This window comes from Manis pentadactyla, chromosome 2 (genome assembly GCF_030020395.1).
Source record: "Manis pentadactyla isolate mManPen7 chromosome 2, mManPen7.hap1, whole genome shotgun sequence".
Classification (NCBI taxonomy): domain Eukaryota; kingdom Metazoa; phylum Chordata; class Mammalia; order Pholidota; family Manidae; genus Manis; species Manis pentadactyla.
Genome location: NC_080020.1, coordinates 182,047,857 through 182,065,539, shown reverse-complemented (window position 1 = coordinate 182,065,539; position 17,683 = coordinate 182,047,857). Strand labels below are relative to the sequence as shown.

General features: G+C 38.1%; 2 protein-coding genes across 8 annotated transcripts in view; one reads left to right on the top strand and one right to left on the bottom strand.

The window, feature by feature from the left end:
- Positions 1–1,084, top strand: part of UGP2 (UDP-glucose pyrophosphorylase 2) — a 55,976-nt gene extending 54,892 nt beyond the window's left edge. For all 4 annotated transcript variants that reach the window (XM_036890453.2, XM_036890451.2, XM_036890450.2 and 1 more), the window contains exon 10: positions 634–1,084. In XM_036890453.2, the coding sequence (XP_036746348.2) occupies positions 634–741 (108 nt within the window). In that variant the 3' untranslated portion in view covers positions 742–1,084. The remainder of the gene's footprint in view (positions 1–633) is intronic.
- A 1,332-nt stretch (positions 1,085–2,416) lies between these two features.
- The window catches only part of VPS54 (VPS54 subunit of GARP complex), a 134,739-nt gene continuing 119,472 nt past the window's right edge, over positions 2,417–17,683 (bottom strand). For all 4 annotated transcript variants that reach the window (XM_057497147.1, XM_036890430.2, XM_057497146.1 and 1 more), the window contains 3 exons: positions 8,277–8,384; positions 6,261–6,355; positions 2,417–3,056 (listed from right to left, as the gene is read on the bottom strand). In XM_057497147.1, coding sequence (XP_057353130.1) covers positions 2,951–3,056; positions 6,261–6,355; positions 8,277–8,384 — 309 coding nt within the window. In that variant the 3' untranslated portion in view covers positions 2,417–2,950. The remainder of the gene's footprint in view (positions 3,057–6,260; positions 6,356–8,276; positions 8,385–17,683) is intronic.

The window sequence follows — 17,683 nt, the reverse complement described above, 5'->3', positions numbered from 1 at the left end:
ACTTTTGTAAGTATCATTCCAGGCTAGCATAAGAAATAGGAAGGGCTATGGTTATACATATTAAACCTCAGAACAGCTTTTTCCTACTTAGTTTTTAAAATTCCATACCTAGATTTCATGTTTTCTTCCCAGTAAGGCTATTTAAATGAAGATCTTGAAAAAAGAAAAAGACACACACACACATATATAGAACTTCATTGCTGATACTGGCTCATCTAAAGAGTCTCAAGACATGAAAAATGTTATCAGTAAACTGTTTAAAAGAAGAACCCCAAAGCTACATGTACATATAAATCAAGCACCTTTTAGTTTACTTAATGAAGGTAGATAATGCTGGTGGCCTTCTGAGTATTCTTAGAAAAGTTTATGCCGTGGCTCTGGGACACTTACCAGTCCTCATCCCACCTCTGGTAGGAGGTAAGGAGTATAGCACTAACTACTGCCAAGATGGTTACAGAAGGACACATTACAGTTCTCCTTAATATGGTGTTTTTCATTTCTAATATTATTTATAAATACAATTATTCCATTGAAAATGGAGTTCTACCTAAACCTGATCAACTGTAAGAAAATCAATTGCATTTCAGCTGCAGCTGAAAGTACACTCTTGCTTTTTGTTTTTCTGTTACTTAGGGAACAGTTATCATCATTGCAAATCATGGTGACCGGATTGACATCCCACCTGGAGCAGTATTAGAGAACAAGATTGTATCTGGGAACCTTCGTATCTTGGACCACTGAAATGAAAAATACTATGTACACTTTATACTAATCATGGGCTAAACAGTTTCTTACAGTGAAATGTGTTCTTTAGGATTCTAAAATAGGCAGGTACCTTACTATGTTACTGTACTCTGCAGTGTTAATTTTTAAAGCCGTTTTCTGCAGTAAGCTTTTAGTTTAAGAAAAGCACCGATGGAAGCAATACTTTTCTTCTTTGAAGAGAATCCTGAAAGGTAGTTCATCTTAAAGTGCAATACTGTTTAATCTCAGAACTGGGGCTGCTCTGCTGGAAAAGCTTTTAATGGAGGCCTCAACAATGGTCACTTTGAACTGATTTCAAAAATAAAGCTCTGAAGCAACACATAGATGTGTACACTTATATTTTCCAATGCTAATTTTATGAAATGGTGAAAAATCATTTACACTTGCTAAACAATTACTACATCAGTTGAAGATTTGCTTTTGGAATTTTTAAGTACTTGCTAGCCAATTACCTAACAAATCCAGTTTTTGCATTTGTATGTAACTACATAATTTTTTCTGTAGGAATATACCTGAAGGTATTTACCACCTTTTATCTAGTTGGGGTGTGTGCCATGCTCTCTCCACAGAAACTCCATTTATGGCAACAAAGTGATGTTTCTTTTTCTAGCTGAAGGGGTGGGGTGGGTAGATGCAAGGCATTACTTTCACATACTTGTTTTCTAGTACAGTGGGGTGGGGATATAACTTTATAAGAAGTTCCCTTTCCTTGAAGCTTCACTTCTTGAACCCTACTTATCACTGAAAAATGTTCGTGAATAACCTTTCAGATAAGGTCTGCTGGTAGATTAATTTCTGTCTTTTAAGGATTATTTTTCCAATTCTTCCTTACTTGTTTTTGAGGAGGCTGCTTATAATTTAAAGTTTACTGTATACTATTAAAAAAAAAGTTGCCTTTTAAAGTCTGGTAATTTTTTTACAGCTTTATTTTAGACAGACATTTTAAGAACCAATGACAAACCTCTGTAATGATAAAGGAGAAAGAAAACAGGCTTTCCTTTTAGGAAATGGAAGAGCACAAAATAAGACTATTTCATTGTACATAATCACCACAAGGTTAGGCACTCTGACAGGGTTGGTTAGGCAAGATTCCTGGTGTGACGTGAGGCACAAGCACTTTCATTTGTCCAGTGCTGCTGATTCTGACTTTGAAGGTAGGTATTATAAAAGTCTTTGAGTAACTTATTACCTTGTATTTCTGGCCCAAACACAGCAGCCTATATTTTAAAAGTTCTATTTCTCCCTGGTCTTTGTTCATATACACATCTAAAATAACTTGACATATGGCCCCTTGGATTATTTTTATCTAAATGTTAAAATGATAACTCATAAGTAGGCAGAATATAAGAAAATGTATTCTTACCTCTGCTAAAAAGGAAAAGAAAAAAACCCCAATCCTTCTTAGGTATTTTAATAAAAATACCCCTATTAATAAACTGTAGCCTTTCGTATACCTTTTGAAAAGTATTTAAATTAGTTGCATAAATAAATGCTAGTATCTTTAATTACTTGTGATCAGTCTTTCAGGTATTGAGACAAGTCTGGAAGGCCTTACCCAGTTGATATACATAGTGGTGATAGAAAGATTAAATATGCAACATACAAAGGCTGAAAGACTTGATATCACTAAAATAAAAATTGAATTCCTAAATCTAAGCAATCAAAAGATGTTTATTTTTTATAGAAAGATCTGTAAAAAAATAATTTTTCAAACAGCTTTACTTTCATAGAGAAAACTTTCTACAGAGGTTGACTAAGATTTTAATATTTTAAATTGTACCATCATTAAATAAGGTGGGACACCATATGAATCTCATTGCACTGGAAGAAATGCAAAGCATTTTTTAATATAAAGTATACAGAGCATTCTAGTCAACTACAGCTGTGTTACAGCTATGTGTTCTTTTGGATTTGGTCCAAAGAAACCTGAGTCTGTTTCCAGAGAAAATGAAAAATGTTATAGACACCTGATCAGTTACTCCTCACTGAAGGAAGCACAACAGTGGCATTCCTTGTAGATCCCACTGAATCCCAGTTTCCCAACACTGATACTTTCCTTTTCCCCTTCTCCTATCCCAGTTCACTTTGGGTTCAGGTCCAGTTCATGAATCACAGGCATCTGTATTTTCTTTATAAATATACACATCCCATGGTCAGTTGAACTACCCAGTTTTCCAGTATGCCATCACCTCTTCTGTTCCCAGATCTCGGACATATTTAGGTCCAAATCTTTAAGGCCTTTTAAGGCTTGAAGATTTCCAGTGTAAAAAGCTACATCTGCTGTGACCAACCTAAACAATGGAGAGAAAATGTTTACTGAATTTAGATATTAAAGTAGCAATGCTTACAAAGTCCTATCCTAGTTGTAGTTCAGATTTCTAGGGACCAAATATTAACATATTTCTCTTAGCAGGATTCCTGATAAAATAAAACATTTGGTGCTATTCAGCAATAAATGGAATAAGCCAGTGCAGGCTGGACTGAGTTTCATAATTCTGCCTGTAAAATATATTTATCTTAAAACAGAATGAAATAAAAATAGAGAAAAATAACAGGTTAAACTAAAATGGTTTTCTGATCAGTTGTCACTGGAGTTTACATGTATATAATCAATACAATCAAGGAAAAGACAAGGTTTTCTGAGTGCCACCCTAAGAAGTTAAGTGAAGGCTGGAACTCATCTATAAACTACTACTGGATATAAAATGATAATGAATAAAAAAGAAATCCGGCATCAATATTTTAATGAACATGTACGTTCTAGATTGCTGGGCTATAACAATATACACACACATATATGGGGTCAGAAGTGGTATACACCCCCTTAGTATTTGTACTACAGTCTAAATAAATACCTTTGGACTTATGTAGTTAATATTTCACCTTTTATCATGTGGCAGAATATAGTTAAGGACCACATTTTTCATTTGAAACATTATAGTACTTGAAAATCTATAAAAAGAATTAAAATTATACTACTTGTGATAATATGCTAAGTATACTGAAACTGACAGCAATGGCTCATAAAAGCAAAACCTTAAAACTACCAAATTAACATAAATCTGCATTGAAAAATATCGTTGTGTTTAATCAACACAACTATTTACAGACCATACAAGAAAGTGTATATGTTTTACATCAAAGTTGAAAAGTTTTGATAACATAAAAGTAGATAATTCACAACAAATATAACCAACAAAGGATTAGTTTGAGAGCATACACAAAAATCGAAAATCAACAAGAAAAAGATAATAGTACCCAGGAGAAAAAAGGGTAAAGAATATAAATAGGTAAAGTCACAGATGAGAACACCTGAATGACTAATAAGTATGTGAAATGATGACAGGAAATGCAAATCAAAGCAAGATATAATTGTCTCCCACTAGACTGACAATAATTTAAAAATCTAACAAAATGTTGGCAAGATGTGGAGAAATGGTATTCATGCAACACCTAGTAGAGTGGAAATATATACATGTGCTCTTATCTACTTGTATTATACCCTAAAGAATGGTCATACCATTCGACATGTATAAAGATCTTCATTGTGGCACTATTGTAATGGAAAAAAGTAATGTCCTACTGGGGGAAAAAGATACCTTAACCATGGTTAATTCATGTGGAAAAATAGAGCAGTCAAAAATTGGACAGTTTCTTTCTATCAACATAAACAGAAAAAAGCAGCTATATACAATATACCATAAGTAAACTGAATTTATAAAACTACTATATATATAGTTTTTTAGATACAGTGATAATAAATGAGGACTTAAAGGATATAGACCATTTATTAGAAATATTGCCTAAGGGTTGGGGGAAAGAATGGGACTGGAGATGGTTAAGGGGATCACTTCAGCTTCCATTTTGAATGCCATTTTTTTTAACATTGTAAACTTTTTCAGGTGAAAATGAGAAATGTTAATATTGACTGATTCTAAGTGGCAGGAATACAAACTTATCAATATGTCTTCTTTAAAAATATAAAAAATCACATTAAAAAAATACAGGGTTGGGAGGAAGAGGAATAGGGAGTAACTGCTTAATAGGTACAGGATTTCTTCTTCTTTTTTTCTTCCAAAATCAATTCAGTACATTACTTTTTTTAAGGGCAGGGCCAACTTCTGACTCAAATTTATTTTTTCATTTGCTCCTATAAATTTGAATTTTATACCTGAAACTCCTTTAATGGAATAATAAAATATTCCTAAAAATCCATGGAACAAGTAACACACTAAGGAAATCATATTAAGGTGTAACTACATGTAAACTACTTGGCATTTTGTATAATCTTCCCCCATATCTTTATCTACATTGCTTTTTCATTCCTATCTTCAAAATCTAAGAAGGCTCAGAGAGTGATGTGCCCAAAGCTACACAGTAAGTGGCAGAAGTTAACACTTGTTTTATGATTCTAAAGCCTGTGTTTTCCCTTATATACTTACACACTATTATTTCCATTATAGAGTATTTCACCAATAATACATTCAATTTGTTCAACAGCTTATAATAAAATATGTACATATATACATTTTTTGTAATCCTGTAAAGGAATTAAGGCAGCTTTAATCCCTCTCATTTTATAAATAAGGCATAGTGCTTTCTCATGGTTATACAGGGACTAAGTAGGGCTTTGAGTATTATCTAGGTAGGGAAAGACTACTGCATAACCTAAGGAGGTGCCATAATGCCTCAAAAATACACTGTCTTCATGGAGACAGACAGACACAGATATATATCATCTCCACAGGAAAAAAAGGCAAAGGCTGATTTTACCATTTTGGGAACCCAGCACGATGATAGTAGAAAAGGACAGCAGAATGATTAAAACCAATCAGGCATGTAATTGATGCAACTGCTCTGGAAAGCAGTATTGAGGTTCCTCAAAAAAACAAAATAGAAATACCATTTGACCCAGTAATTTCACTCCTAGGAATTTACCCAAAGAAAACAAAATCCCTGATTCAAAAAGATACATGCACTCCTATGTTTACCACAGCACTATTTGCAATAGCCAAGATACGGAAGCAACCTAAGTGTCCATCAGTAGATGACTGGATAAAGGAGATGTGGTACATATACACAATGGATTATTATTCAGCCACAAAAAGAAAAGAAATACTTCAACAACATGGATAGATCTAGAGGGTACTATGCTCAGTGAAATAGGCCAGGCAGAGAAAGACAAATACCACATGATTTAACTTACTTGTGGAGTATAAAAACAAAGCAAAACAGAAGGAATAAAATAGCAGCAGACTCAGACACTGAGAAGTGACTAGTGGTTAACAAGAGGAAGGGGTTGGGACAGGTACAGCGGGGAAAGGGGAGAGGAAGAAAGGGGCACAATAATTCACAATCACAACATAAGCTGATCAAGGGAACTGCTGAACCACTGTGATGTACATTTGAAACCAACATAAGGTTGTACATTAACACTTTAATAAGAAAAAAAGTTCAATATGGGAGTATATGGCAAAAATATATTGAAAACATACCCATTTTGAGGTCCTCCATCATTTATCACATTTAAGTGAGATAACTGCTTTTTCAAGTGGAGTTTGTAACTTGCATTAATTCTTAAAAATAATATCTGGGAAAAAAACCAAAATGAAGTTTCTTAAAGCTCTACTGAAACAGAAGCATAAGTATCTGAATTACCGATTATCAAATCAATACTATCTGCAGAAAATAGTTTCTAAAAATCTTTTATTTGGCATATATTTATAAAATACTCCTCTGAAAGTATTTAATTGCTATTTCATCATACTTTTCTCCTTGGATGAAAGCTCTTTTTCCCCTTTTCAGTAGTACTTCTAGTGACCTGACTTATCACTGCTTTTCTGACCTTTAAAAGTCCTCTGGGGTATGTAAGTAGGATCAACCATGACAAGTAAAAAGAATAAAAATAAGTGGAGAATTCTGCAATATATTATCTAGGAACTTGACAGCTAAGAAAAACAAAAAATAATTACAATGGTAGAGGCAGAGATACCTTCACCCTTCTAAACTGGTAAAAATTACTTCACCCTTCTAAACTGGTAAAAATTGGGCAATAGCCCAATACTTCTTTGGGAAATACCTAACTTGACATTATATACAATCAATCTATGGAAATGACTTATAGAATAACTTTCTGTAAAAGAAAAAAATATACAAGGTCATCTATGGAAAAGTTTTTTGGAATTACTGGTATTAAAGTGGCAATACTGACATAAAATTTGTCATTTACCCAGCTTTGACAGAGTTCCCTTTAATTTATGATGCAGATAAAAAGACATGTAGTACCTGTATGTCCAGCTCCATAACCTGGCTAACACTTGCTCTAGAATTGAAACTCAGATGGCAAATCCAGAAGGTCAGAAAGTCAGAGATAGGGGATCTTACATGGGGAATGACAAGGATGGTTTGGCTAGGAAAAAATGAGGAAGAAGAAAGAGACCCTAGTGGGTGCTCCGTATCTTACAGTTCCCCTCAGTTCTCAGTGAGCCCCAAAAGAGCTGGATGGTATTTATTCATGAGATCAGGATGATTCCTAGGGAAGCATGAATAAAAATGGTAATAGCTAATACAGCATGGAAGTCTGAGAGGGCATGGGAGAGACACTAATAAAGCTACTCTCTGCTGCCAGATACCATTTCCATGCACTAAACCAATTAGAGGCAAACTGAAATAACAAACTTGAGTAGAAGAAATCCCAAAGTGAAATTCATTAGCCATACAACTAGGACTGCATTTATAACACTGTATCTATCATTCTACAACTAGGCTTGAATGAGACCACCTGGTATAGAAGGAACAAGCTAAGGTGGGTTAAAAAAGACTGGGGAAAAAGGAATACTGGAACCTTTCAAGTACCAGGAGAGGGAAATGAGGTAAATGGGGGAGAGGGAGACAAGAGTGTCCCTGCAGAGTGAGAAGAACTCCATCACAATATTTTTGTAAAGGATGACAGTAAGGACAGTGGATGTTTCAAAGGTGAGAGGTGCCAAAGACTACCCATTCTGCAATTTCCCCTCGTTTGTACCCACTATAGATCACTTATAGATCTAACAAATATAAATGATAAGGTATATTATTGATAGAGTTACTTTATGTGTCATCTCATTATTAAATTCATCACTAATACCTCCCCTATCCCATGGTATTATAATCACAGTAACACATTTTACTATTTGTTGATAAATGCCAACTCTAATTGGCATTTATACTCAAATTAATGTAATAAATGATGTAAGTAGCATCTGGGATCTCTGATACTCAACAGATAACTGGAAAATGTGCTTTTTAGAAGTGCTACCCATATAGCAAAGTATTATTGCTCTGGCCTGTCAAAGCAAAAGGAACTTTGAAGTAAGCAATTTTTATCCATTTCACAAGTCAATACAACAACTGGTAAAAATAGTAACAATCTTATTGGACTACAAACTAAAAATTGTGCCAAAGTTATATAAAACACTCCAATTCTGCATGCGCATGTTATGTATAAAGCAGTTTTAGGAATTACTACTCACTTGTGTTTGTTCTTCTGGAAGAAGATCAAATATAGCTTCATGCATTTTTGCCATTTGCTTGCAAATATTCCTGAAACAGGCAGAAGGAACAGGAGCTTTCACCTCATACTGGCAGGGGGAAAAAATGAGAATCATGTTTGTGTCCTCTGGATTGCATATTGTTCCCACTATTCCGTAAGACATATACTTTCAATCCCTACATGTCTAACTCTGACACAGTTGAAGCTTACTCATCAACTGCGATCTGTGCTACTTACAACACAAATCTCAGGAACTTTTCACTAAATATCCTGATCTACTCTGAGAGAGACAGCCTAACTTAGTGGCTAAGAATAGGCTGCTCCCTTCTTAAGGACTGCTTGGGTTCAAATCCCAGCTCTTCCAAGTCTCAGCTTTGTGATACTGGGCAAGTTACTTCATTTCTCTGTATCTCAAAGGGCTTGCTGTGAAGATTTAAAAAGATGGCTCAAAAGAACAGGAAACAGTGCTGATACAAAGACTTAGGAAATGTTAGCTACTCATCTGGCTCAAAATACAGTAAGGAATCATTAAAGTAGATCCTCCAAATTATATTAAATTTTTTAAACATGATTTTAAGAGTGTGTCAACTTGATCATATCTGAAATCAATATAACTCTAGTAGAATTATTATTATTATTTTAGGTAGGCCAACATAGTAATCATATTTCCTTGACTAAGATAAAGGGAGACTTTTTCAACAATGATCTATACTGAAAATTTAAACTTAGGTAAATTCATTTTACTATTCTTACATTTGGAACAATATACTGGTATGATATAGGTAATTGCCTTTGGCCCACATTTTAGAATTCACAGCTTAAATTATATACCACTTTCATTTATAAGACAAATTTGGGCTAAATAATCTTATTTTAAATGTACTAATCTTATATAGTTTGTTAAAATGGTAAGTTCCAAGATAATGCAGTAGCAGAACCAGGTATAAGTCACCATGAGACTGAAACAAGATAAGCCAAGTTTCGACCACCTAAGGGTTTGTCTCTCTTCAGCCTAAAACATATCAAACATCCCCTTATCATTTTTATTAATAACAACTTTAAGATTTCATTCACATACCATAAAATTCACCCTTTTAAAGTATACAAGTAACTGGTTTTTTAGTAAATTCATAGTTATACAACCATTGCCACTAATTTCCCTCTCCCCTTAACCCTGGCAACCACCAATCTCTGTAAATGGAATTATACAATATGTGGCTTTCTGTGACTGGCTTCTTTCACTTAGCATAATGCTTTCAAGGTTCATCCATGCTTTAGCATCTGTCAGTATTTCACCCTTTTTATGGCTGCATGATATTCCATTATAGGAAAACACCATAGTTTATCCAATGATCAATTGATAGACATTTGGATTATTTCCACTTTTTGGCTATTATGAATAAATAATGCTATGAACATTCACGTGGAGGTTCTCAATTCTCTTGGGTATATACCTAGAAGTGGAATTACTTCGTCATATGGCAACTCCATGTTTACATTGTGAGAAATGCCAAAATGTTTTGTTGAGTGGCTGCACCATTTAACAATCCCGCACATCAGTATATTAAGGTTCCAATTTCTCCATATCCTCACAATACTTGTTATTGTCTTTTTTATTTAGCCATCCTAGTGGGTACAAAGTGTTATCTATCATTTTATGGTAACATCCCCTTAACTATCCCCCTATACTGGGTTGAATAGTATACCCCCAGAATTCATGTGCACGTAGAACCTCATGAGGTCAAACTGGATTAGAGTGGTCCCTAAATCCACTGACCGGTGTCTATAAAAGAAAGAGAGAAATTTAGACACAGTGATACATGGAGGGAAGATGGTCACATGAAGACAGAAGCAGAGTCCGGAGTGATGCATCTATTAGCCAAGGAATGTCAACAACTGACAACAAGGAGTAGAGGCTAGAAAAAGGTAGGAAAGATTCTTCACTAGAGCCTTCAGAAGGCACAAGGCGGCAACACTGTGAGTTAGGACTTCTGGCCTCTAGCACTAGGACAGAATCTCTTGTTTTAAGACACAGTCATTGGGAATTGGTTATGACAGTCCTAGGAAACTAGCATACTCCTCAAAACCTTTCTACAACCCTGATTTTCCTAGGTACTATTCTTTTCATCCTATGCTCATTACATTTCCTCAGTCACCTAAATTTGATACTGTACTTCTGTATTCTCAATCCTTAAAATCTGGTTCTTGTCACTTACCCAGACCACCTTCCCCTACTATTAACAATTTTCTGAAATTTTTCTCTGGAAAAAAAAAAATCAGTAAAGACCTGTTAACTTCCAAATTTATTAACTTTTCTAGTCCCCCTTCCTCACTGTTCTGTACTATTTGACACACTCTCACACTTGAAGCATTACCGTCATGCAGCACATGCTTTCCTGGTTCCTCCTCTCCTAACCTTCCTCTTCTTTTGTCTCCTGTCTCCTAAATGCAAAGCTTCTTCAATGTTAATCCCCCTTATCTTCTCCTCTTCTCTCTTATCAATCTTACTCAATCTTTTGATTTCTAATAAAGCTCTAGTCCTGAGCCACTCTTAGTTTAAGTCACATTTCCTAGGTATTCCATTCCACAACTGAATTTACCATGAGCTTTCCCAAACCTGCTCCTCTTACCTGTTACAGTTAGTATTGCTGGTATTACAATCCTCCTGCTCACACAGGATTTGAGGTCCTCTAGGGTACTTAATTTTTATAAAGTGAAAATAACTGAACTCTCCAACTCAGTTTCATTTCTCCTTTTCCTTGTTAACTTCTATTGAATCAGTGACTAAGTCCCATCAAATGTACTTCCAAATTATGTAGCACATTAGTTAGTACTCCAGGTCAGAGTTTCTCAACCTCTACCCTATTGACCTTTTGGGCTACATAATTCCTTGTTGTGGGGGCTGTCCTGTATATTTTAGGATGTTCAGCAGCATCCTTGGCCTCTACTCACAAGTTGCCAGTATCATCCCACTTCCCTAATATGACAACCAAAAATTCCCAACATTTCTGAGTGTCCTTTGGGAGACGAAATTGTCTCAGTTGAGAAAAACCATGTAAAGCCTTCAGTATTTCTCATCTTAAAAAATGTCATAAACATTTTAATGAGTCCAGATATTAGTTCAACAAACATTTAATAAAACTTTCTGGCACACAGTAAGCTCTGCATATGTTCTTGGATGTGTGTATGTATGTACATGTATGTGCTTGTATATATACATGGGTAAAAGTACATGCATATGTGTGTTTTTATGTATACGTGTATACATGAATGAATGTGTTAGATAAAACTCCAGCTAGAGTGCACAAGGATGACTCACAGATAGTCCCTTTGGGGATCTAACTGTCTAAAAGCTGGATTATGTTCCAGAATGTGGACACTGCATGCTACAGGAACACATGTAGAGGCCATTTAGATGACAGCAGAGACGGCTTCCTGAGCAGCACATCTGGGCTGAGGAGTATTCAAAGGAAAAAAATTAAGTGAAAGTATTCTGAATAGAGGACATGCCCTATCACCTCAAATCCATTCTATACATTTTCTGAATAATCCTTCTAAAGTAAAATTCTAATCAAGTGATTCATTAGTTTAAAAACTTTTGTATTCTGCCTCTGTTTAAAATTTAGAAAGCTGCAGGATACTACCTTAACCATAAGAAAAACCTGTAAAAATTAATAAAATCTTAACTTCTCATGAACCCATCAGAGAACAGAGGTCATGGGAATTGAGGGAAACAATTCCAAAGAGTGACAAGGCCCTCTGAGGAAGGATGGAACATGAACTATCTCACTTCAGGCAAAGTATAAGGAAGAGCGACTAAAGATGGCAGCATGAGAGGTGAGACAGAGACTTCCTCCTAAAACCACATATAATATGAAAATATAATTAATACAACTAATCCTGAAAGAGCAACAGGAAAGAAGGCTGCACCAGACTGCATACACCTGGAGAAAAGACCAGACCTCATGGAACAGGGTAATGTACCAAAGCTGTGACCCGGCAGGGCCCAAGCCCTTACCCAACCCCAGCTCACTGGCGGGAGGAAGAGAAACAGAGCAGGGAGGGAGTGGAAGCCTGGGACTGCTGAACACCTAGACCTGGAGATCTGCTCTGGGAGCATTAACCTATACTGCATGGTGCTCTGGTGATTTAGAGGGTTTGGAAAGCTAAGACAGGCGGAATACCTAGAGAGACAGAGATTCCAGCTGCTTGTAGAACAGGGATTCATATCTGGCTGATCTGGCTGGGCAGTCTGAGAGACTTCCTAACAGTGAGAGGGCTGCTAAAGGGGCAAGGATTTCACAGAGCTTACTGCTCAGGAGAAAGGAGAGGTAGACAAAATTGTCCAGGTGCACTCTGCCCAGCAGGTTGGGAGCTTAAACAATCTTTAGGCGCTCCATTCCCCTGGCTGGCTACACAGCTCCAAGACACCCCACTGTAATACACAGCCTGCTGTGCCTTCCTCCCGGTTAGCCTGCACCTGGCTGAGGCTCACAAACTGGGACCCCTGCCCTGGGGTCAGGCCAGCCAGAGGGAAGCCCCACCAACAGCATCTACAAACACAAAGCATAGGGGCTTACACTTGTGTGTTCGGCCCCACTGGTTCTGGCAGTGGAGACAGGCATAGCAGCCGGGAAGCAGGAAACAGTTCTTCCCTCCCCACAAGCACCAACACGTAGAACTTCTGGACACTAGAGGGCACCATAGACAAATTACAAAAAGTCAAAGGAAACTGGTTCAAAGCAAAATTATGAATACAACTGAGAAAGATTCAAATGAAATCGACCTCATGAATCTTTCTGAAAGAGATTTCAAAATAAAAACATTAACATGCTCATGGAGATACAGAAAAATATTCAAGAACTCAGGAACAAATTTAGGAAGGAGAGCCAGCTAATCATTGAAGAACACAATGGAGGGTATTAAAAGCAGATTAGATACAGTGGAGGAGACAATAAATGGAACAGAAATTAAGGAAAAGGAATACAAAGAAGTTGAGGCACAGAGAGAAAAAAGGATCTCTAAGAATGAAAGACTACTGAGAGAACTTTGTGACCAATCTAAATGAAATAATATTCGTATTATAGGGGTATGAGAAGAAGAAGAAAGAGAAAAAGAGATAGAAAGTCTTTGAGGAAGTACTTGCTGAAAACTTCCCCAATCTGGGGAAGGAGACAGTCTCTCAGGCCATGGAGGTGCACAGATCTTCCAATACAAGGGACCCAAGGAAGACAACACCAAGACATATAATAATTAAAATGGCAAAGATAAAGGATAAGGACAGACTATTAAAAGCAGCCAGAGAGAGAAGTAAGATCACATACAAAGGAAAACCTATCAGGCTATCAACATATTTCTCAGCAGAAATGTTACAGGCCAGAAGGGAGTGGCATGATATATTTAATGCAATGAAGCAGAGGGCCTCTCAGACCAAGAATACTTTATGTGGCATGATTATTATTTAAATTTGAAGGAGGGATTAAACAATTTCCAGACAAGCAAAAGCTGAGAGAATTTAGCTCCCACAAACCATCTCTACAGTGTATTTTGGAGGAACTGCCATAGATTGAAGTGTTCCTAAGGTTAAATAGCTGTCACCAGAGGTAATAAAAAGGGATAGGCAAAGAGTACAGAATATGATACCTAATATATAAAGAATGGAAAGGAAGAAAAGGAGGGAAAAAAAAAAGAATCTTTAGGTGTGTTTGTAATAGTAAACTAGGTGAATCAAGACTCTTAGATAGTAAGGAAGTTACCCTTAAACCTTTGGTAACCACGAATCTAAAGCCTGCATTGGAATAAGTACATACCTATCAATAATCAGCCTACATGTAAATGGTGTGAATGCACCAATCAAAACACACAGAGTCACTGAATGGATAAAAAACAAGACCCAACTATATGCTGACTACAAGAGACTCACTTCAAACCCAAAAACATACACAGACTAAAAGTCAAGGGATGGAAAAAGATATTTCATGCAACTAATAGGGAGAAAAAAGCAGGTGTGGCAGTACTAGTATCAGACAAAATAGACTTCGAAACAAAGAGAGTCACAAGAGGCAAAGAAGGATATTACATAATGATAAAGAGGTCAATCCAACAAGAGGATATAACCATTATAAATATCTATGCACCCCACAAGGAGCACCTACATATGTGAAACAAATACTAACAGAATTAAAAGGGGAAATAGAATGCAATGAATTCATTCTCGGAGACTTCAACACACCACTCACTCCAAAAGACAGATCAACTAGACAGAAAATAAGTAAGGACACAGAGGCACTGAACAACACATTAGAACACATGGACCTAACAGACATCTACAGAACTCTACACCCAAAAGCAGCAGGATACACATTCTTTTCAGTGCACATGGAACATTTTCCACAACAGAGCACATACTAGGCCACAAAAGCAGCCTCAGTAAACTCAAAAAGATTGAAATTCTACCAACCAACTTCTAAGATCACAAAGGTATAAAACTAGAAATAAATTGTACAAGAAAACAAAAAGGCTAACAAACACATGGAGGCTTAACATGCTCCTAAATAATCAATGGATGAATGACCAAATTAAAACAGAGATCAAGGGGGAGGAGCCAAGATGGCGGCATGAGTAGTTCAGCGGAAATCTACTCCCAAAAACATATATATTTTTGAAAATACAACAAATACAACTATTCCTAAAAGAGAGACCAGTGGATACAGTACAACAGCCAGGCTACATCTACATCTGTGAGAACTCAGCATCACATGAAAGGGGTAAGATACACGCCACAGCCCGGCAGGACACAAGCGCCCATCCCATCGCAGCTCGCCGGTGGGAAGAAAGGAGTTAGAGCGGGGAGGGAGTGAAAGCCCAGGACTGCTAAACAACCAGCTCTAGAAATCCACACCGGGAGCACAGACACATGGTGCACGGTGTGCTGGATATTAGAGAAACGGAAGGACAAAATCTGCGAGCAGGTCCCTGCAACTGGCTCCCCTGGGACTAAAGAAAAGTGAGTGCTTTTTGAAAGTCTTAAAGGGACAGGGACCTCACAGATGGACGGAATCGTCCCAGCACACTCAGCCCAGCAGGTGGGAATCCCGGGGAACTCCAGGCAACCTAACCCTCTAGGTGGCAGCGCAGCTCTGAAGCCCCTCACGGCAATAAGCAGCCAGCCAGTCATTCCCCCGGATGGTGCGGACCCCGACACACTGGCCCAGTAGTGCGCGAGCGGGCGGCGGTGGCGGCCAAGTGAGGGGACCGGGAGCGGCCTGTGCAAGCCAGCGGTGGCAGCCGAGCAAGGGGCCCGGGAGTGGCCTGCATGAGCCGGCAGTGGCGGTGGCCAAGCAAGGGGGCCTGGGAGTGGCTTGCGCAAGCCGGTGTTCGCAGAGGCCAAGCGAGGGGCCCAGGAGCGGCCTGTGCAAGTCAGCGGCAGCAGTGGTGGCTGAACAAGCAGCCCAGGAGCAGCCGGGAAGAACCGGTGGCAGCAGCGCTGGCCAAGTGAGCGGCCCCCACAGATGGGGGTGGCCGAGCGGCCCGGGAGTGACCATGCCCACAGCAGCCACCCAGAATCTCCTCCCAGTGCACAACCGCCCGGGCCAGACCCAAAGGCCGCTGCCAGCACACAGCGGCCTGGCAGGGGCGCCACTCTTGCAGGAGAGCACACCCAGCATGCCTACCACTCCCTGCAGGGCTCTGCCCTACACTGACAGAGACCCCGCCAACAGCAGCTTAGGGGATTAATCTGGAGGCTGCTCCAGGAGTGCTGGTAACTGACACAGGCAGCGGACAAGTGCAAGGCGACCAGCAAGCAGGAAAGGACTTTGTTTTCCTAGCTGACACATGTGCTACCTGCCTACAGCTAACTCTATCACCACAAAAAGGCAGAAGAATTTGGTCCAGTCCAATATTACACCGACAACCCCTGAGAGAGGGCCTGGGGAGATAGATTTAACCAATCTCCCCAAAAAAGAATTCAAAATAAAGGTCATGACCATGCTGATGGATCTGCAGAGAAATATGCAAGAGTTAAAGGATAAAGATGGGAGGGAGAATATAGAAATAAAACAGTCTCTGGAAGGACTTAAGAGCAGACTGTATAAGATGCAAGAGGCCGTTAATGGAATAGAAATCAGAGAACAGGAATACAGAGAAGCTGATGCAGAGAGAGACAAAAGGATCTCCAGGAATGAGAGAATATTAAGAGAACTGTGTGACCAATCCAAAAGGAACAATATTTGCATTACAGGGGTACCAGAAGAAGAAGAGAGAAAAAGGGATAGAAAGTGTCTTTGGAAGAAATAATTGCTGAAAACTTCCCCACACTGGGGGAGGAAATAGTCTCTCAGACCATGGAGGCCCACAGAACTCCCAACACAAGAGAACCAAGGAGAACACCACCAAGACACATAATAATTAAATGGCAAAGATCAAAGACAAGAACAGAGTATTAAAGGCAGTGAGAGAGAGGAAAAAGGTCACCTACAAAGGAAAACCCATTAGGCTATCATCAGATTTCTCAACAGAAACCTTACAGGCCAGAAGAGAAGGGCATGATATATTTAATGCAATGAAACAGAAGGGACTTGAACCAAGAATACTGTATCCAGCATGATTACCATTTAAATATGAAGGAGGGATTAAACAATTCCCAGACAAGCAAAAGTTTAGGGAATTTGCCTCCCACAAACCATCTCTACAGGGTATTTTAAAGGGACTGCTCTAGATAGAAGCGCTCATAAGGCTAAATAGATGTCACCAGAGAAAATAAAATCAAAGCAAAGAAAGCAGACCAACCAAATACTAACTAAAGGCAAAAAATAAAATCAACTATTCACAAAAGCAGTCAAAGGGAACACAAAAGAGTACAGAATAAAACACCTAACATATAAAGAATGGAGGAGGAGGAATAAGAAGGGAGAGAAATAAAGAATCATCAGACTATGTTTATAATAACTTAATAAGCGAGTTAAGTTAGATGGTTAGATAGTAAAGAAACTACCCTTGAACCTTTGCTAACCAGGAATCTAAAGTCTGCAATGGCAATAAGTACATATCTTTCAATAAACACCCTAAATGTAAATGGACTGAATGCACCAATCAAAAGATACAGAGTAATAGAATGGATAAAAAAGCAAGACCCATCTATATACTGCTAAGAAGAGATAAAGATGGACACTACATAATGATGAAGGGGTCAGTCCAACAAGAGGATATAACCATTATAAATATATATGCACCCAATACAGGAGCACCGGCATATGTGAAACAAATACTAACAGAATTAAAGGAGGAAAGAGAATGCAATGCACTCATTCTAGGAGACTTCAACACACCACTTACTCCAAAGGATAGATCAACCAGACAGGAAATAAGGACACAGAGGCCTGAACA